Here is a 21,880-nt window from a genome sequence, read left to right as displayed (position 1 = left end):
ACACCTATCTAAACTTGGAAAAACTTCCCAAACTTCGAGGATCTTATAGTCCTTATCACTAAGAGGATAAAAATTGAGAGCATATCATCTTTGAAAAATATGCAAAATCAAGCCTTCTACAAGGGCACAGATAAAGGTAGAGGCAAATCATCATCTAGAGGCCAAACTACACAAGCAATAACAGGAATCTAATCCATTAACATGTGGAAGAGACCAATCTAGAGGCAAGGGGAGCCAGAGAAGCCGAGATGGATGTGCCAAAGAAATTAGAGTGAAAATATTATGTATTGTTATTATTGTGGCAAACCAGATCATATAGCAAAAGAATTCTATAAAAACCAAAATAACATTAAAAGTGAAAAGCTGCCAACAAGAAAACGACGCACCTTCAAAGCAACCAAGCCAAAGATAGAAGTGAGCCGCTTTTTGTGATGCATCATATGCTTAGTCCCATGACTGTAGACGTAAGGAACCTTGGAGATGTATGGTATATTGATTCGGGTGCTTTTAACCACATGACAAGTCATGGAGAGTGGTTTACCCACGATATATAAAATAAGTTATGTGAAACAAGTTATGATATTATGTATCCTATTGCGTATGTTGGTAAGGTGTCATTGTCTATGTGTAAGATAGCAAAATGAAGTACTTAACCGATATACTTTATATTTCAAACATTAAAAAAGAACCTGGTGTCTGTGATGGGATAAATGGTTGAGCGTTGTGAGCAAGTGAGGTTTAACCCTCATGGCTTTTATGTAGAAGATTTGGTTGCAAAGAACAACAGAATTGGCATAATATTTACATTCGATATAAACATGCATGAGATAAAGGCTGCAATATTTGCACATGGCATAGATGTGATTGTAGACAATAATTAACATTTTGGCACAGTCGATACTCAACACAGCAGGCTGAAAAATATGCAAACCCAACGCATTGTTACAGGTTTGCCGAAGTTCAAAGTGGACGCAATGCACAGTGTGTAAAGCATGCCAATTGGGAAAACAATCTAAGCATGCATTTCCACATGATAGGAATGTCCATCAAAGACCTTTGGATGTGGTGGATTTTGATGTTCAAGAGACCAAAAATGACATCAATCAAAGGATTCCAATATTATGTATCTTGTTCGTTTGATGATCACTTGAGAAAGATATAGGTTTGCTTCATGAAAGAGAAAAGTAAAGTGTTTACGCACTTTCAGAGCTTCAAGAGACAATGGTTAAGAAAGACAAAGCCATGCACATAAAATGCCTAAGATCAAATGATGGAGAATAATTCTCCACTGAAAGAGAAAAATAAAGTGTTTACACACTTTCAGAGCTTCAAGACAATGGTTAAGAAAGACAAAGCCATGTAAATGAAATGCCTAAGATCAGATGATGGAGAATAATTCTCCAATGAATTCAATGATTATCTAAGAGAACATGGAATAAAGAGATAATTCATTCACATGCAATAACATTCTATAACAAAATGGAATTGCAAAAAGAAAGAAGATGCATATTGGAGAAGCTACATGTGCATATTAATGAATGAGAAAGAGATGTCTCATTATTTTTGGGCATGAAGACTACAGTTTATATTATGAGCAAAATCCCCACTATAGCAATTCATGGCATGATGCTTGAATAAAAGTGCACTAGAAAACCAGATAGTGTTTGGCTGTATTGCCTATGTACATGTACAAGATGAAGTGAGAAGCAAACTGGATCGTAAGGCAAAAACACGTATCTTTATTGGATACTTCCTTAAGCAGAAAGATTATAGATGCTATAACCCCACCACTCATGAGATACAAGTAAGCAAGGATATTATTTTTTGTGAGATGGATAGCTGGTATACTCAAATGAAGGATTCCATAGAAGGTGATGTAAACAACAATGTGATTGGCAACAAATAGAGAGCAGTAATCATATGTGCTTTATGGACCTCGAGGGTCCTCTAACAGTGAATCTATTGTTAGACCTTGGTCAAGAAGGTTGAAGTAGAATGCCATGAATTGACACATCATTTGGTGATACTACAAGTACTAAAAATTCAACATATTCAAATTTCACATGTATCACAAAGAAAAAGATAAGGTGAATCGACCTTTTGCAATGTCTAATGTTTTAAAATAAGCGAATATGTAGTCCATCATTATGTGCAATCCATCATTACGCTTATAAGATCAAATAGAAGAGACAAACCCCACATGTTTTGAGAAGACACTTGGACATAAGCATCGAAAAGATCCCATGGATGAAGAGACGGTTACATTGGATGCAATGCAAAAAATTAAACATAGGAGTTGATACCTTTGTCTGAAAAGAAGAAGGTAATTGGAATGCAAGTGGATTTATAAAGTAAACCAACATTCATATGGATCTGTGTGCAGATACGAGGCAAGATTGGTAGCCAAGAGATAACCAAAGATCCATGGCATTGATTATGAAAAGACTTTCAATCCGATAGACAACCGTGAGCGATCATTGCAATAGCTAAAAAATAGTCTTTACATCATATGGGTGTAAAGAATGAATTTCTATATGATGCTCTATAAGAGAAGATCTTCATGGTATCAACCACTAGAATATAAAAACCATTATTACAAAGCCTTACAGCATGGTGAGACAAGATAAGAGAATATCTCGTCACTATTGGATTTAATATTCTACAAAAGACTTCGCTTCACGTGAAAAAAAATTGAGAAAGGTTGTCCTATAGTCTGCTAAGTTGATGACTTAATTCACACGATAGTGACATCGACATTCGTGACATGAAGATGCTCCTTAAAAGCATGTTTGAAATGAAAGATTTAGGTGAGCTCCGATACTTAGGTGATTCACATGATGAAATTTGACTATTACAAAGATAGTATGCTTTAAACAAGTTGTCCAAGTATAAGATGATAGGTGGTAAGCTAGTCTCGACACCATTAGAATAGAACACAAAACTAGCTACAAGTACAAGTGGAGGACCCTAGCATGTACAAACACCTTGTAAGGAGTTTGGTTTATACAACTATCACCAAGCCAAATTTGAGCTATGCTATTAAGTTGGTGAGTAATTTATGCAAACTCTGAGAAAACCACTTTTGAATGCTACTAAGAGATTACTTAAGTATATATAAAGTCCACAATACACTAGACTTTTCTATGAGACTGAGATACAAGTAAAGCTACATGGATAAAGACATACATTGGGCTAATAGTAGTCTCAAATAGAAGAACTACTAGCAACTTTATGTTTACTTCTAGGAGTGTTGTTGGTTGCTTTGTCATGTACAAACACCGAGTACATGGTTGTTGCTCATATTATAGACCAACCTTTATAGTAAGAGAGTACTTTTCCTTATAGTATGTACTCTTATCTTTATGTTATGGTTTGGGAGTACTCTTGGTGGCTTTGTCGGGTACAGTACAAGGACAATGCGCATGTTATGGAGCTACCTTTGTACATTATAGTAAGAGAGTACTTTCCCCTATAGTATGTGGATTGCATGAAGGTGCTATAAGTTACAAAATCAAGAAGACTATATTGGAAGCAAGCCATTAATCATGCCTCAACTCTCATACAAGGGTGATGCAAAACAAGCAAGCAAACATATAACAGATAAGGTTGGATCATTGTGAGTGAGTAGCAAACTTTTCAATCAACAGGTTACCCACAACGAAAGGAATGATTGTGTCCTGTAGGAGAATTGAACTTCACAGGCAGATCTCCCGTCCATGAAAAGGGGGATGCACCCGCCTCTCATGGTCAGGGTATCTTCCTATTTCACCGACGGGCCAGGCACCTGTCTGTAAAAAGGGTCTTCAAAGACAACCCTTCTCCCCTAGAAAAGGAGCCCACCCCGTATGGGCAGGGATCTCCCCCACCAATCAGATGGGCTAGAGATCTGTCTATCAAGAGCCTGAATGTCTCTTTCAGATTCTGTGTCGGAAGATATTTGAAATGCCTTCACTGCAAGGAGATTGACTGCATGATCCATAGAAAAGAAATAAAAAGTACACAATTTTTACTAGTGTCAAAACTGAAACATTTATTTTCTTCACTGCTGCGAAGAAAACCTTCCCAAAACTAAGGACACCCAGCCTTTGCAATCATAGCCTCAAAAAAATTCAAACCAACTAAGTTTCCCCAATCCTTGAGTCAAATTATGACCTCATATAAGCCCCCAGGCTCCAAGCAGAGAAAGCATGGAAGCATGTCCCATTTCATGTTTGTAGAGACAATATGGTTCGGTATATGAGAAGACTGATACAATTTTACCATAAAACCAACTCTTGTTCACTTCCAGGGGTTACCAAAACCAACTCAAAAAGCATCACAGCATTACGTTTTGTTAGACCTACTGTAAATCCTTGAGTCAAATTATGACCTCATTTAAGCCTCCAGGCTCCAAGCAGAGAAAGCATGGAAGCATGTCCCATTTCATGTTTGTAAAGACAATATGGTTCGGTATATGAGAAGACTGATACAATTTTACCATAAAACCAACTCTTGTTCACTCCCAGGGGTCAACCAAAACCAACTCAAAAAGCTCATCAAATGGCTCTCTGAATTCTCCTTACATTCTGTCCTCTCGCTGTCTAGGAGCACATTTAATGATCTCATCAACTCTTAGAATCATTTCTGCAGCTTCTGTGGCTGAAAGCAAGACTGCCTGCTTCACTTTGAATGACTCAAAAATACCCAGCTTTTCGACATCACCCACCTGCATCACAGCATTACGTTTTGTTAGACCTACTGTAAATGCACTCAATTAGTAAACGTACTTAAATATTAACCCATAATTGACATTCAATTTAGGAACTCACAGCTCCTGTTATGACATCTATCCCAGCAGTGCTATCTTCTTTGGTGTGCTCCGCTCTAAGCTGAGCAACAAGATCAGCACTGTCAAGTCCAGCATTGTCTGCAATAATTGTAGGTATGGCCCTGAGTGCTGCTGCAAAAGATTCAATAGCAAGGGACTTTTTCCCAGGTGTCTTTCTGGCCAGCTCATCCACATGGTGAGCCATGAGCATCTCTGGCCAGCCTCCCCCCAATATTACACGGCAGTCAGCAACAGTTTGTTGTAGTACGCACAATGCATCATGCAATGATCTCTCTGCTTCATCTAGCACATGTGTACTGCACCCCAAAAAAACAAGGCAAGATGTGTCAAATAGGTTCCATCAAATCCTCAAGCTGCAAATATACGCTTAGAAAAGACAGTATCAAGAGGGGGCTATTGAGCAAACATCAAGCATGCTAGCCATCTAAGCAAGCTATATTGTTGTTAAGATATTTATTAGACAAAAAAAAGATAACCATTTATACAAATCACACCATGGGCAGGACCATACCTTGCTCCTCTCAGGACAATCGTGCATGCCTGGCCCAGTTCAACTCCTGAGAAATGTATGAGTTTGTCTTCACCAATCATTATCTCCTCAATCAGCTTGCAATGACCCAGCTTTACACTCTCCGGATTGTCAAAAGTAGAAGTAATCTCACCACCAGTTACCAAGGCTAGACGCTCTATGCCATCAAAATCCGCGTGCTCAATGGCCAAAATCCCAGCATCTGCAAAAAGCTCCTCAGGAAAGTTATATATCAACTGTCGGTTGACAAAACAGTTAATTCCATGGGCTATAATCTTCTGAACCTTTTTTCTCATTTTTTCCTTCTCTGCCGCTTCAATCTCTCCTACCTTCGCCATGGAATCAACCCTCACACGGGCTCCATAAATCTTCACCTTATCAGTGTCCATAGCTGTGTTGGCAACCAGAATATTTGCATTCTCTAATCGCTTAGGCTGACCGATACCAATCTTCTTGTCCAAAATAAACCTGTAATTTTTTATTAGTTAATGCTTGAATGGGCAACTTTGTGGGGCAAAGAAGTCCCAGCCTTCATCCAAAAAAAGGGTCTTAGGACATATCTCACCCTTCATCCAAAAAGGAGTCTTTAAGAGAGCCCCCTGACTTCTTTATGATCTGTATGGCTTCAAGATTGCCGCTGCCCTGTAAAACTTGACAGTATCAACTCAGATTATTCAGGTCAGCAATAAATCAGAGGATATAATCCTTTCATTAGACTAAAAAATTACTTTACCTTAAGCCGTAGAACAGCATCCACTGCAAGATTTGCGAAGTGTATCTTATCTTGTGACAGAATTTTTGAGCTCAACGTGGTCATTGCAATGTTAAGCAAGTCTGTTCGGAACTTTTCTGCAGAACAGGATTTCATCAGCTCTACAAGAAGAGCATCAAAGATCGAGCAAGAACACATGTTTCCTTGCATAACTTACAATCACCTTAACTCTTCAAGAAAAAAACTGGTATGTGTCACCACCCTGATATCATGTGGCCGGATTTCAGTGACACGTACACATCATAAACTTGCATGACATAACACCCATCAAAGCATGACTTGGCAAACTTAAATTCACAGATACTTGAAAAAGAATGTTGAAAAAGAATGAGGGAGGAAGGGAGAGAAAAAGGAACCTTTAGCTAGTCTTCTCAATGAACCCATGTAGAACCCTTGTGCTAATGTGCTAGGGTTTTGAGAGTAGAGAGAAGAGAGCAACAGAATTCAACACAACACACACAATAGCATGAATTGCATTAAGCACAACAAATTGCAAAATGACTGAATGTTGTCCATAATTCGCAACCCAACGCTCTACTCAAGTTAGCCTACTCTGCAAAGGCCCATACACAATAAGGATATGTATGTAACATGTGGAAGCTTATAGACAGGATTTTACTTTGATAACGAATATTCAGCACCTTGGTTCCTGACGTTTTGCACAATGTAGCGGAGATAAGAGTGCAAGAGAGAGGGGGAGAGATGGATGCGCGCGAGAGAGTCTGGAGGCACACGAGGGAAATGGTTCCCCCCCCTCCCCCTTCGGTCTTTCTTATTGTCCCCTTTCACTTTAGAGGAGCTGGCGAAGGCAGTGAAGGCATTACCCAGGGGCAAATGCCCGGGGGCGGATGGGCTTCCTATTTCTTTCTTTCTTCGACATTGGGACCTCATGGATGGTGGCCTTCGCGCTGCCTTCAATGAGATTATGCTCACAAGTGCCATGCCACAGAGGCTCACACTGCACAGAGGGCTTGATACATTTGATCCCCAAGGAGGGTGGTGATAGATTGAAGATCTGACAATGGAGACCCATCATCCTTCTAGGGACGGCCTAGAAGTTTTTGGCCAAGGCCATCAGCAGGCAACTTCAGCCTTCTCTCCCATACATGATCCACAACACTCGAACTGGTTTTGTTCAAGATCAGAGCATTCTGGACAACATCTTTACCTTCTAGGAGGCAACAGCTTCGGCCAGGATGCGATAGCAAGACCTCATTGTGCTACTCCTAGACTTTGAGAAAGCTTCTGACAGGGTCGATTGGAGCTTTCTAGAGGACACTATGAGCCGGATGGGATTCCCCATGGAGTGGATTCGTGGAGTCTCGGGACTTTATTCAGCATCTCACAGCCAGGTTCTCATTCAGGGAGCCCAAGGCGAAAGATTCCCCCCTTTCTCGCTCGGTTCAACAGGGTTGTCCTCTGGCACTGTATCTCTTTCTATTTGTCGCCGAGGCCAGGAGTAGTTTTCTCTCTACCCAGGAGACCGGACTTCAAGGATTGTGCCTTCCCCTTCGCACGCAGGAGGAGCTACTGGACTCAGAGTTTGCAGACGACACAACAGCCTACCTTGTTGGAGATGTTGGGAATCTCCAAAGACCCGCGGATGCGATAGAGATTTTCTGTAGTGCATCAAGAGCACAGATCAACTGTGCACAAGTCGTGTGGTTTTTGGGTAGGCTCAACACCCACCCCGACTTGGCAACCAGTTGAGGCTTTCCAGTGGATCCCGAGGGGCACTCCAATCCGATACCTCGGTTGCCAAGGTTGCATTGATATCCCTCCCGAGCAGCAGCAGCTCGCTCTGCTTCTTCTGAGTATTCAGAAGAAGCTTTTATACTGGAGCTTGGCGAGGCTATCCCTGGCAGGCAGAGTGGTGGCGGCGAACCAAGTACTGCTTGCCACCATGTGGTACATCACCTCGTGTTGGGCCTTTTCTCGAGCTTGTATTTGCCAGGTACAGCGTTTGATCCGGAACTTCTTGTGGGCTGGAAGTGATGGGAGGCTAGCCAGGGCCAAGGTGGCATGGAGAGTGATCATTCAGCGACGTAGCAAAGGGGGGCTTGGCCTCATCAGGCACACAAGAGTCTGGCGCTTGGTACTCGGCTGGTAGTCGGAGGTCGGTCAGCAGCTTGCCTGAGGTGCGGCCACCCCGAGGAGTCTCACCGACGTTGCCTTTGGGATTACCTGAAGGCTCAACAGATTTGGCAGCGGATTCTCCGCATCTTCGCTATGGACAGGGCATCAACCCAGATCATCACTTGGGGTATTGTCGCTTGGGCCGCCGAGGCTAGAGTGGTCAAGACGTACGAGGGGGACGGGGGAGGACTTGCCCTTCAGGTCTCCCACCATTGTATCGCAGTAGCACCAGTCACAGTCCCACCAGCAAGTGTGTAGCGAGGATGAGGCTCATGCCAACGATGGGAGATTTGCAATAGCATAACCGCCTGGCACATCTAGCATGCTAGATGTAGCGAGGCCATCAAGGGCACCCACACTCCGCCGGTTGAGACCATCAGGAGCATATGGCTCGTTATTATTCACACCCTCTGCGGTCAGTGGGGGAAGCTACAGGGAGATTCTGACCGCATGCAGAAGCGGCGAGAAGCCTTCTTGAGACTTTGGAGGCCTGGCCCTGAATGAGATAGCCTTCTCCTCACAGAGCGGCCAGCCGTATGAGAAGCATCTCTTTCTCTTTGATCATTTGTCTCCCACCCTTATATGAGGTGAGGCTATATTTAGCCCATCGTGGTTATGCTTAGCCCTTTGCGGCTGTTTTTCTTTAACTAATTGAAGGATCTTTTTTCGGAGAGAGAAAAAAAAAAAAGAGAGAGAGAGGGGGAGAGAGAGAGAAGAACAACAACAAAGACAAGGTACACCCAATTGGGTCCCCAAATTCCTCTGAAGGGCCCCCACCAAGTACTAATGTATTTGCTTTATTAAATGATGAGAAAAGGACCGACTTTCTGTAGGTTCACCTTGGCTGTAAGTAGTACCGAACTCTTGACCTTCAAGTTCACCATTTTCTTAGGCTTCCCTTGGCTGTCCTAGCCCTTGAATACCTTAAACCCTTGGTTAGCCCATGCTTTTATACTTCTCCAATATGCTGGTCGGTGGACTGAAAAAGGGAGTCGGCCTGTTTATTAATGCTCCACGACCTGTTTATTCAGAATTAAATAGGGCGCCTTTTCATATGCTGGCCACCCAAGTGACCGGTCGCCTAGGTATGGCTACCCATATGCTGGCCGAATGCTGTGCATGCCCTCAAAGAGTTGGGGCCGACTGAGCTACAGCCCCTCTTGGGCTGGCCCACCTGCTGTCCAGGCCTTACACGCCTGGCCAACAGCATGCCCAGCCCTTCATGGGCTGTGGGCTTGGCCATGGGGTCTCTCTGGCCCCTAGGGTGGCAGTAGGCAAGGCCAATGAGCCTTGTTGGGGGTGGCCCACAAGGCTTCCCCTTTGCCTACTGGCCCCCACATACCCAAATAGGTATGCCACATGACGTCTAATCCTACAACCGGTGTCCCAGGGGCCAGCATAGCCTGGTACACCTCTACATCATTCCAGACGGTGACTCACAGTACAGACTAGCACTGCTCCATGTGCAAGACTTGCACACCTCCAACGCTTGAGAATATGCAGATGAGAATGACGATTTTCCCATGCACGTATATATAGCACTCTGTTGTGCTGGTCAGCCTGTTAAATAGCTCTCGGCCTGCTGAAGAGACCTACAGCTGCAGATAACAGCCCATGACTAGCGATAAATGCCCACATTTTACGTACGACTGTCGGAATGCCTGCCTGACCTGATGCGCTCCTGTTTCTGCTGGCCCTCCGACCTGCTCATGGCCTGCCCAATTGCCCTCACTGACTGCCCTTTAGGGCTGGTTGACTGACCCATGGCAGCCATTTCTGGGCAACAGACCATGCGCAGTAGTAGTGTCACAACCTACCTCCAGTGATTCGGAAATTTCCCTTGTAGAACTGGAGCTTCGTAGAAAGCTCTTGTGGAGACACGATCTGTGTGGATCCGAATCAAGTAAAGGCAGAAAAAACAATTAGATTAATCTCCTATTGTAGAAGATCCAAAAGAGGACATCCTAGTTATACTCAAAGGGTGGAGGGAGGGGGGGGGGGGTGGGGGGAGGGGGGGGGTGGGGCGTAATCCATCTGAAGGTCATATGATCAAACCATCTACTAATGCGGGAAGAATGGGCTTTGCTCTATCCCTCTTCTACCAACTTTCTTGATGACTCAAGTGCCAACCACAAGAAGCATCTCTGTCCAATGTCTGGAAGAGGGCGTTGAGGACCAAAGGAGCTGTCCCAAAGTCGGCCAATGCGATCTCGTGTGGCACTGAGGACTTACTCCTGATCATGCGCAAGAGAAAAGCTGAGGAGCTAAGTACTAATTTTGAACTGCAGGTAATCTAACACTCAAATGTTTCGTGGATTATGTTAAGTCCAAACAATGCACATTCCAAGTCCTTTGTTTTAAAAATGTGTGAGTTTACACTTTACCGGTATCTTGTTTGTTATCTCGCACCCGTTTTTCAAGATCACCTCGAGCACACTCAGCAGCCATCCTGTACCCTGGAAACATCAAAATGATAACATGTTAGGGCTCAGAGATATGTAAACCTGATGCGCTCCTATTGCATTATATGTTATAGACAACTTATATTTCATGAAAGAATATTTATTATCTCTGATGTCAGGGTAGTGGGCCGTCAGAAACAAGGTCAAAGACTTGCACTCAGCACGCCTTCTTCAAAAGAATTGACTGCATATCCATGCACATCAGCAGACTCCGCACATACATCAACATCTCTGACATGGCAGAGCTGCATCATGAGTCACATCAACCTGATCTTGCTGAATACCCGCTTGTCCCTGCATCACAATTTCAATGTCCTCCCCACACGCCACAACCATGAAGATGGAGGATGAATGTCCATTCCCCTCAGAGAACATGAAACGTGGATCCCCAACAATCCGATACCAAACTCTCATTATCATCATCTTCCTTCTCTGGGGTCACAATGTAAGAACCTGTATCCCTGTGTTTCGTTCCTAGACAATGTTCCAATGCAGTCATGTATGACTTGGAGACGACGGTGGGAGTATTGTAAGGAAACCTGGTGCAGGCATCTGTAAGCTGACGTCCTTAAGATAATATCTTCTTTGCATTTTGCTTGGTCGCTCCTCTGATCCTTCTGCATCCTCAGCTCGCCCATGCTTCCTCAAGGGTCTTGCTACATCAGCTTCAATAGGTTTAAGAGCATCTACATGTTCTTCGAGGAGTCTTGTCCTTTGAAACTGCTTCTGCAGTGGGGAGTTCTTCCTGTTGCACTTCTTTCTCTTATACTACTTCCTCAATTTTATGGGTATCTTCCCTTTCCCTTGCTTCTTCTGCCTTATCTTCTGTTGATTGTTCCTGTTGTTGTGGGGAGGGAAACTGGGTCTCTTTGAGTATCTAAGTCTGCACGGGCTCCTCCAGGGGCTTCTACTGTGTGATGGATATCTTCTGTATAGTAAAGGCTCCTGCTGAGGTGCTTTAACAGAAGGCGGCGTTATCTGAGCTTCGGTGAAAGTAAGAAACTCAATGCATATGTCTGGATCGACACCTGAGATCATTGTATGGAACCTTGTTGCGGAAGGAGGTAGATCTTCCTCTATGTAATCTTCACCTTCGTCTGAAGCTTCTTGTCCACCCTTTGCTTCAGGAGGGCATGGCCTAATAGGAGTTTTTTTGATTTGGTGTCCCACTTTCTTCTTCTGCTCCATTCTTGCCAAAATTTCCTTCGTACTAGCAATGAGGACATCTGCCTCCTCAACGTCCTCCACTACATCTTCTTGGCTTATCTTAGCACGTTCTTTAAAAATTTACTCTTCTGTGGGGAGTGGGGTACCTATGATATGACTTCAAGACTTTGGTGAGGATGTAAGGGTTGACTACCTTGTTTTGGTTCTGCGGTAGGTATGCATATAGTTCTTTGTGGAGATAATAAGCCCACTCATCTTTGAGGTTCATGTGAAACTTCTGCAGCTTATGAAGGTCAATCCGATTATACCTTGAAGCATTGAGCATCTTTATGTCCAAGTCTCTTGCAATAGTGACACTGGATCTTACTTCCCGATCCTTCCATTTACTAATTAGAGTTCTATCAAGCTCACGACTGCTACTATCTTCCTCCTTCGTCTTCTATCTTCTTCAATAAGATGCGAAAGTATAGCGATGGACTTCATTTTGATTTGCCGAAGTAAAAGTTTAGGAATGATGATATTTGAACCATTGTGGACAGGTTCAGTAAGCAAGCTCATTTCATTCCAGTAAGGAAGACCATCAAGGCACACCACATGGCAAGGATTTTTATGGCACACGTGTTCAAACATCATGGAAAGCCCAAGTCTATCGTTGGTGATCGAGATCCCAAGACCACCAGTTTGTTTTGGAGGACATTGTTTGATTATTGATAATATGGAGACGAAATTGGACTTTTCTCCCTCGTATCATCCACAAACAAATGGCCAGAGTGAGATAGCAAATTAAGCCATATTGGATTTGTTTAAGTGCTATGTGGAAGAACAAAAAACGGAGTGGGAGAAGCATCTTCCACTAGTAGAGTTTGCCTACTACAATACAGTGCATAGTTCCACAAGAAAGACACCGTTTGAGGTTGTTTATGGCAAAGTCATTTTGACATCCAAGGAACCAAGAAAAAGAAGAATGCTCAAGGTTTATATTCTATTGCAAGGAATTGAGTACTCTAGAACTTGAGAGTTGTTGTCCAAGTTGTATACAAAAGGAGAAACTCCAAGATTGAACAACACTAAATCTTTTGTACGAGTCATGGGACTAGCCCCATCGCATGAAAGCACTGTTTATCAGTGAAGAAAATCAAAACCGAGTACATGGATATGAATATTGTTAGTCTACCATAGTCAGACACTGACATGGGTAGTTGGACTCTAGTAGGAACTCGTATGAAAACCAAGAAATTGGTGTCAAAACCAAGGAATTGTTTTTGCATCCATTTGTTTATTTGAATTAAGCTTGTGGGCATATTTGTTTGTGTCTTCTGACATATAACGGGTACTTGTTGATCTTGATAGGAAGAGAATCATGCTAGGAAACTCTTGCCTTAGGGCGACTCTAGAGGTGCAAGGAGAGGGAGTATCTGCCAGAAAGGTCAAACCCAAGGTCGCTTTATGTGAAGGGTTAAAACCGTGTGGGCAAGATGCTCCCGAAAGCCAAGCACATGAGAAGAGGACGACGTTCTGCATGAAGAACCATGTCTCAAGAATAATAGAGAGAAGAGCTAAGCTGAAAAAAAAAAGCCAAAGAAAAGCAAGACCTAACAATTGAGGACAACTGTTTCATAAGTTGGGGGGATGTCACGAAAGTATCAAAATAAAGGTTGCTAATATGCAAAAACGCAACGCATAAAATCAAAAAATAAATAAATAAATTTTAAAAAAGTGGCATAGTGCTAATGACATGGCGATGGTGGCATGACATGACATGTGGCAAGATAGCTGTGCAAGGTCACCTTATACGCTTGGAATTAAGGGACTAGCTTTCGGAAAGCAAAAGATTAAAAGCTTTTTAAATACTAAAAAGAGAGGAGTTTTTATTATTAAAAGATGCTTTTTGGACTATAAGTGAGTTTAAATGTTGGCTATGGGAGGTGGAGAGCTTGGGCAGCCATAGCCATGGGTACACACACACACACATACACAGACTCAATGCTAGACGCAAATGACACAAGACTAGATGATTAATGATGTTGAGTGAGTACAATGGAAGAGAGCACACCACTATATAGGTGTGTAAGTACAAAGGATGTGATGGAAAGTATGACACATCAACATACAAAGGATGTGATGGAGAGTGTGACACATAATGAGATAAGTGTGGACTGAGAGATGGTTCTGTCACCGGCTTGGACATTTCCCAGTGTGAAAGGGGTCTAGTGGACTCCAGGACGTCTAAATTTTTGGAAAGTACAAGCTTTGGGAATGGGAGATTACCCTGCAATACAAAGGATCACACTCCTAAAATTTAGGAATTGCTATTTTTGGCCCGACTCCAATGGAAATTTTGTTGGTGTCATTACATCTAGAATTGGGCAGATACCAAGAGTTGCCAAAGTACCTATGACAAATGGGCTACTAGTTGGGATATTTTTAGAGGAAAAGATTATGGAAGAACCCATCTCTTAGATTGGGACATGTGACAAGAAAGTGGATCAAAGTGAGACAAGTGGCCTCACACTTGTCACTTCAGCTATTGTGTGGCTCTCCACTTATCATTATTGCCTTCTCTTGCCATTTTCGCTCATGGGAGGCCCAAATCTATAAATTGGAGTCCTTTCTCTTCATTTGGAGGAGGCTCTCTTGCTGCACACTAGCCTCTACCACCGTTACAGGCTGCCCTAATGATGACTACTCTCTCTCTCTCTCTCTCTCTCTCTCTCTCTCTCTCTCTCTCTCTCTCTCTCTCTCTCTCTTGCTTGAGTTGCAGATGCGTGCATTGGAGATCCGACACAAGAAGACGAAGCCATGCAACGCGTGGAACACGAGTGCTACCTCAGAGCCTTGGACGCCAAATTGACACCGGCGACGCCCTCGAATCATTTTCCCGAGAAAATGAACTTTAGTAAGTATAATGGTAAACTCGATCCCACAACTCTTTATTCATGGTTACATCAATTTGAAGCTTACTTTGCCGCAGTTAGCAAAACAGATCATTTTCCCGAGAAAATGAACTTTAGGAAGTATAATGGTAAACTCGATCCCACAACTCTTTATTCATGGTTACATCAATTTGAAGCTTACTTTACCGCAATTAGGAAAACAGATACTGATAGAGTTGGTACTTGGAAGGTGAGGCCATTCCTTGGTGGACTCAGTGGGCTCATGCCCACACCAGAGCAGGTATGGCAGCTTATGTGTGAGACGAGTTTGTCCGCGACCTTAAGCAACGGTTTCTACCGCCCCAATACCTTGAGCGACTCGAAGACGAGTTCAGGGGAGCGCGTCAGAACGCGCAACCAATCCTTCAGTTTGCCAATAGAATTTCGACTTTATGTCTGCAATTAGGCTTATCTGATACGGACAAGAAAGGGCAATTTTTGTATGGCCTGGACACGCAAATCCAATGGGAGGTGCGTATGTTTAGGCCAGCCACCTTTGAGGACGCACTCTCGCTTGCGCAGAGTGCAAAAATGAAACATAATGGTGGCAAGCCCAAGACTTCCCAGCCGGCTTCTCCCAAGGCTACCACCTCGGGGGGCAAAAGCCAGAACCAGACGGGGCCTTCCCCAGGACAGAGCCTGGGAGCCTCTGGCTCCAAGAACTCGAACAATGCGTCTAAGCTTACTCCAGACCAAAAAGCGGAGGCACGCAAGACAGGTGGCAAGTTAAGTGCTGAGGAACTTTCTCAGTACAAGGAGGGTTGATGTTTCTTTTGTCATACAAAACGACATACTTCTCGGGATTATCCTAAGAAGCCTCCAAAGCCCGCCGCCGCCGCCTCCACAGCTTCCGTGGTGAGCTCAGCTCCCACACATACCCCAGCGGCTACCCCTAGTTCTTCAAACCTTGGTGCTTCAGTTGGAGCAATTATTAGCCGGGAGCTTGAAGATAAGCAGAAGGGCGTCCATGACCAGGAGTATGAGCGCAACGAATTGCTCAAGTCCTTTGGCTACATAGGTAGCCAGAGAAGCAAGTTTCCGTATCGCCTTTCCAAGGCAATGGAATCGGAGTTGGACCGCCAACTCCAAGAATTGTTGCAATCTAGCTTCATCCGCCCCAGCGTGTCGCCATTTGCAGCACAATTCTTATTTGTCAAGAGAAAAGATAGGTCTTCCCATTTGTGTGTTGATTATCATGCACTCAACAAGCTGACTATCAAGAGCAGATTCCTGATGCCTCGAATTGATTATATTCTCGAGAGGCTGAATGGAGCAAAGGTGTTCTCAAAACTGGATTTAAAGAGTGGATACCACCAGGTGCGGATTGTGGAGGGAGTCATCCCCAAGACAGCCTTCCGTACAGAACGGGCCCACTATGAATTTGTGGTCATGCCATTTGGCTTGACGAACGCCCCAGCTACATTTAACCGCATGATGATGCGTGTTTTCCGGGATTTGATTGGAAAGTGTGTGTTCATATTTCTGGACGACATACTAGTATTTTCAGCTACGATTGAGCAGCATGACGTTGATGTGGAGAAAGTCCTTAAGTTGCTGGAAAGCAACGAGCTCTACGTCAATGAAAAGAAGTCCCAATTTTATCTATTCCAGGTGCATTACTTGGGATATATAATTAGTGCTGAAAGCATTCAACTTGATCCGGCTAAAGTGGCCGAGATTGTCAACTGGGAAGTACCTCAGACAATCTATGACATTAGATCTTTTGTGGGTATATGCCAGGCATAATCCACTCACATCGACAAGTTTTATGACCTCTCGGCAGATCTCACCGATCTGCTAAAGGGAGTGAAGACAAGACAGCAAAAGATTCGAATGACTCCACGAGCGTTGGAGGCATTCCATAACCTCAAGGTGGCTTTGTCAGAAGCGCCTTGTTTAGCACTTGCCTCGTGGGACGAACCATTTCGCAAGAGACCTACACTCGACATGCCAATAAAGACCGAAGGGATATGAAGTTTTCAGAAGGGGATTGGGTTTATCTTCGGATTATGAAGCAAAGATTAAAACAGGTGGCCAAGCGATGCCCAAAGTTGTCTTTCAAGAGCTTCAGACCTTTTCCCATCAGGAAAAAGATTAATGAGGTGTCTATGCAGTTAAAGCTACCTTCGAGTTGGAGTATGCACGATGTATTTCATGTCAGCTGGTTAAAGCCATATGCAGGTCCAACCCCTTCAGAGGTCAAAGACGAAACGGAACCAGACATTGTGGATAAAGCAGAAGTTATGGTTCCAGAACAGATCCTTCTGCACCGTTTCAAGCATGGCTCAGGCCAAAGACTACAACAGTTCCTCACGAAGTTTCAGGACCGAGGAACTCATGAAGCAGTATGGCTTGACAAAGAGTTTTTCGAAGACTATCCGACGTTATTGACGGGTTATTTGGAGGCTATGCAGCTTCCGTCAAGTTAAGCAGAAGGGGATGTCACGTGCATCCCGCACTTGGATGCCACGTAGACAGTTCTGTTCAGAAGGTGCAGGACCTGGGATGGTGAACTGGTCCCATGTGAGCCCAGACCGAGACGAGTCAGCCAGGGATCCATCTCAGTCGTCCGAGGTCAGGTGTGCATTGTCCTGCACATGAGTCTAAAGTCAGGTGTGCACTGTCCTGCAAATGAAACAATGCCAGTCTGCCCTGTGAGTCTCCCTCTAGAATGATGTCAGTGATTTTGTATATCTGGTATGGTACCAGATGCTAGATCACTGAATAGTTAGTGTTTAGGACAAGGGGCCAGCCCATAGGGCTACCCCGGATCTTAGTGTGGGCATGGAAATGGTGTAGAAAAACCCCCATGAGGGCCAGGAAGGCCCAGGCTGAACCCACCAGCCATGGAGGGGCTGTAGGACAGCCCTAGGACAAGAATAAGGCAGATTCCAGGAGATTACAACCTTTACATGGCTGTAGGGCAAGTATGAACTACCCCTCTCTAAAAGCATCACTGAACTTTGCAAGACCCTCACGCAAAAAGCACTGCAGTCAAAATAAAATCGTTGCTATCCTAAAACCATGGTTGTTAGAGGCGTCAGAGGCGTTTGGTACGAGGCGGGTATGGTACATGCCTCGTAAGACTCGTATTTTTTAGAGACATTAGAGGCGTGTTAGGTTATATATATATATATATATATATATATATATATATATATATATATATATATATATATATATATATATATATATATATATAGTGATAGATAGATATATAGTGAAAGTTGAGAGAGAGAGAGAGAGAGAGAGAGAGAGAGAGAGTAGAGTGTGTATAAGCCTTGAGGGAGGGAGAGAGAGGGTGTGTATGAGAGGGGGAGAGAGTGTGTGTGAGAAAGAAAGCTGTATTAAACGTCTACAAAAGGCCAAAATGACCTATGAGACCAAAATAGTCCATCCTCATCATCTGGATACATCATCAAGATTCAAGGGTACAAAGTAAAATGAAATGAACCGGTAGAGTATAGAGATAGCTCCAAAAGTGGGTATAACATCCTAGTAGGTATGAAGAACTTTGAACTTTGGGTCTTGAGAAAGGCTTAAAGGAGGGAGGGAGAGAATGAGGGAGAGAGAGTGTGCCTTGGGCCCTTAAAGCCCCCATCTAAAGACTCAAACCAGCCCAAAAATAAATATAAAATAAAATTTTTATTTTTATTTTTATTTTTATTTTATTTTTTTGTAGATGCCTCGATCAGGCAATCGTACGCCTCGAACTGTTAGAGGTGCGCCTCGTAACAACTATGCCCAAAACCTAGGGCCAACCAAACAATCTTTGACCCAAGGTCTCCGACCCATTGGTTCTTAAACTTCTAATCTCTCATGTACAATTAAGGCTATCTATTTGAATACAAGGTTCAGGCTTTTACAACAGTTTGGCCATCACGAGAGAGGATACGTGATGAATCCAGTGCATTCAAAGCACTAACTAACTCAAGAATCATCTTGACCAAATTTCCCAAAAGTTCACACAACCCTGGTGAATTGCCATGCTCAAGGCACCCAAGAAGATCCATTACCTTATTGTCCCACAAATCGACACCGCACCTCGCAAGGTAATCCGAGATTAATTATCCATAGAAGCTAAAATATATTTATTTTTTTAAAGCATAAAACCCTTGTTTTAGAAAAAAAATGCTTTTTAGATGCAATAGTATGGTTTTCTAAGAAAAAAGTATGTCTATGTAGATCTCTTATTTAAAAAAATGTGTGGGGGAAAAAAGGAGGATTGCTTTTTATGGACACACATATGATAAGATTGTTTTTAAAAACACACATCAAGATTTATAATTTATTTATTTATTAGCTACACCATCTTTTTGGAAAAAGAATACAAATCCTTTCTCAAAGAGATTCTTAGTAAGCCAAGCAATTTACATTTTCATAACACCCCATGTTACTCAGTGGGTTTTGAAAGAGCTTAAATTCTTAAGTAGACCCAATGCTTACTAAGAAGTACAAAGTGAAAGATACACGCAACTAGATAAGAAGTACTACTTCAATGGATATTGACAAGAATTTCAGGAAATGGTCACAAACCACAGAAATCTACCCATCGAGTTCTCGTTATGAAAAGGCTGATTGATTACATGACCAAGCTTTAACATGCACCCTCGAAAGATTGCATGGGAAGCCAACTTCAAGGTCCAAAAGACACACAAAAGAAAGTTCTCAAACTTGGAGTGGACAATGGATAGCAAATGATGGTTGGAATGCCCACAACTTTTTAGTTATCCCTCAAGGACATGCTTGTCAATGAAACAATGTTTAAAGCAATGATGCTTGACTATGAGAAATGCAAAATGGATCCAAATACCACCATATACGCCCCTCACAACTCTTCTTTGCAAAAAGAGGTGGTGGAGCACCCCATTATTTGCTACGACTACTAGTGCCACAAAATTCAATTCGCAATTGCTGCTATCAAATCAGCTTTCACCATTTGCAATGTGAAATGGAGCCAAGGCATGGCAGATCCGAATCAAAGAGGGCATGCTAGGTATGCTCGACAAGGGTGCTGAGACAAGTGCATAAATTTTAAAGGCTACCCACCTTTTTCTACTATTAATGCACGCTTCCCTTGTATTGATATCTATAGATCACTTTCACAATAGGGGGAAGATACATCACCAAAAAATAGTCACCACAGAGAACATCCACACATAGTTATACACTGATTTTCTTTCATTTACCAATTGTTTGTAGACATCTACGTGCATGATTGGGCCTCATGAGCCACATATTCAGACATTAGGCCAAGACTTGTTCAAGGCCAACAACTGCAATGCCTAACGATATGCAGCAGATGCTGATCAGCACTGTTAGGGACTCCTACACTAAACAACTCTAAACACTAATCAATACAATGGCTACATTGGGCAAAAGCTGCTTACAATTATTGCCAATCCAAACATCAAAATACTCCAGGTAAATTTCAGCTGGACCAAATTCTAAAACAAAGCAAAATAGTGCATGACATTACCATCTATGATTGTCATAGGATGTATGTTCTTTGCCACAAGCTTCTCGGCTTCTCGTAGAAGTTCTCCAGCTAGTACAACCACAGATGTTGTTCCATCTCCTACTTCGTCATCCTGGACTTTGGAAATATCTGGACAAAAGCCAAGCTCCATGGCATTCATAAAATGAGATCAATTATAATGCACAACTAGTGTTGTGGCTTCCTCTCCTCCCTTGCAAGTATAATGTGCATGCGAAGACTAGTGTGAGGATGAGAGTGATGAATGTCTACTAACCAACTAACACCCTTGCTGCCGGATTGTCTACATGGAGAGCCTTCAAAATTGTCGCTCCATCATTGGTAACTGTTACACTATGGCCTCTTCCTGTTGACTGGAGAATCTTGTCCTATTCACAGTTACAAACACGAAAGTAATTGGAACATCTGCAACTTATACTTTAGAAAATAGAGATTCTGTTTCCATCTACATGTGTTCCTCCATAAGAGGAGAACTTCAAAAGCATCTAGAAGCAGTGTACTCACTCACCATTCCTTTTGGTCCAAGAGTAGTTTTCACAAGATCTGCGATGGCTATGGCACCGATAAAGGATGCCTGGAAAAGCAGACAGCCTAGTGAGCATTTGCAGAAACCAGAAAACAGAAAACAAAATAAGGTAAACTAGGGCAAGAGCTGCAGAAGGCGAATCAGGGCAAAAAACAAATGTACAGTAGTATAGCAAAAAGACTAAACACAAACAGAGGCGCACCATTCTTGCACGCTCGCCTTTCTCTTCTGTGGCTTCATCTTTGAACAGATTATCGCCCTGAGAAGAGACCAAAAATCCATTGAGAAAAAGCGCCAGAGGAGAAGCTCTCTCTTTCCATAGAAGATCAAACAACCACTAGGCAGAAATAGAGAGAGCGAGAGAGGACTTACCCTGGCTGCCATGGTGTAGGGTGGAGTGCTGCTGTATGCAATATGTAAGAGGGTGGTGCTGAGAGACGAGCGGGAAAGAAGCTGCAAGAATGACCTAAAAGGAGTCACTTCGGGCCTAGGCTACTAGGTAGAGTTTTAACGTTTATTGTTTACTTAATCTTACCACAACATATTTTGTAGTCTACTTCCTTTGAAAAATCATTACTCTTGATCTGCGAAGGCGATTGACAATCCGTCTCCATAGGCATTTTTTTCTCGATGCAAAAAAAATTCCCATGAAAAATTCCTATAGAGGCGGATTCGAATGAGAGAGGGAGAGAGAAGCCTCGTCTACCTTGTGTAGGACCAAGACTAGCGCAACAGCGTTGCTCCTCGCCTGCACTTAATGCTCACATACGTCGCGAATGCCATTGTGAGATGTAGTAACTTAATTTGTGAGAGAGAGGTGCACTTGTTGCTCAATGCAAGAATGAGAGAGATCCGAGCGCTCATGAGAGAGAGCCGTATTCGCAAGGTAGCTATCTCCAAAATCATGACGCTTCATGCATCATTCACAACTACAGATTATATTGATTTCGAAAAAAACCTTTTAAAAATACCAAACCTTAATCATTCGAAGCATTCAACCTTTTAAAAATACCAAACCTTAATCATTCGA

At 43.0% G+C, this 21,880-nt stretch overlaps 1 protein-coding gene across 1 annotated transcript; it reads right to left on the bottom strand.

Annotated features, from left to right (window-relative positions):
- Positions 1 to 3,990: 3,990 nt before the first annotated feature.
- LOC147637126 (T-complex protein 1 subunit beta-like) lies at positions 3,991 to 21,365 on the bottom strand. The gene is made up of 11 exons (XM_086800729.1): positions 21,223 to 21,365; positions 21,053 to 21,109; positions 20,833 to 20,898; positions 20,581 to 20,692; positions 20,307 to 20,435; positions 10,650 to 10,721; positions 6,091 to 6,206; positions 5,923 to 5,999; positions 5,340 to 5,825; positions 4,809 to 5,124; positions 3,991 to 4,705 (listed from the first exon to the last, which is right to left on the bottom strand). The coding sequence occupies exons 1-11, from the start codon at positions 21,232 to 21,234 to the stop codon at positions 4,559 to 4,561; spliced, it is 1,590 nt and encodes a 529-aa protein (XP_086656855.1). The 5' UTR covers positions 21,235 to 21,365; the 3' UTR covers positions 3,991 to 4,558.
- Between the last annotated feature and the right edge of the window lie 515 nt (positions 21,366 to 21,880).

The sequence above is a fragment of the Cibotium barometz genome, chromosome 7, assembly GCF_041138505.1.
Source record: "Cibotium barometz isolate CiBa-2024 chromosome 7, ASM4113850v1, whole genome shotgun sequence".
Classification (NCBI taxonomy): Eukaryota; Viridiplantae; Streptophyta; class Polypodiopsida; order Cyatheales; family Cibotiaceae; genus Cibotium; species Cibotium barometz.
This window is presented reverse-complemented; position numbering and strand designations above follow the sequence as displayed.

Coding starts and splice junctions, on each gene's coding strand:
- LOC147637126 (XM_086800729.1), bottom strand. Junction 5,826..5,922: donor GACTCCTTTTTGGATGAAGG/GTGAGATATGTC, acceptor AAAAAATTACAG/GTTTATTTTGGACAAGAAGA. Junction 5,125..5,339: donor ATTGTCCTGAGAGGAGCAAG/GTATGGTCCTGC, acceptor TTTGGGGTGCAG/TACACATGTGCTAGATGAAG.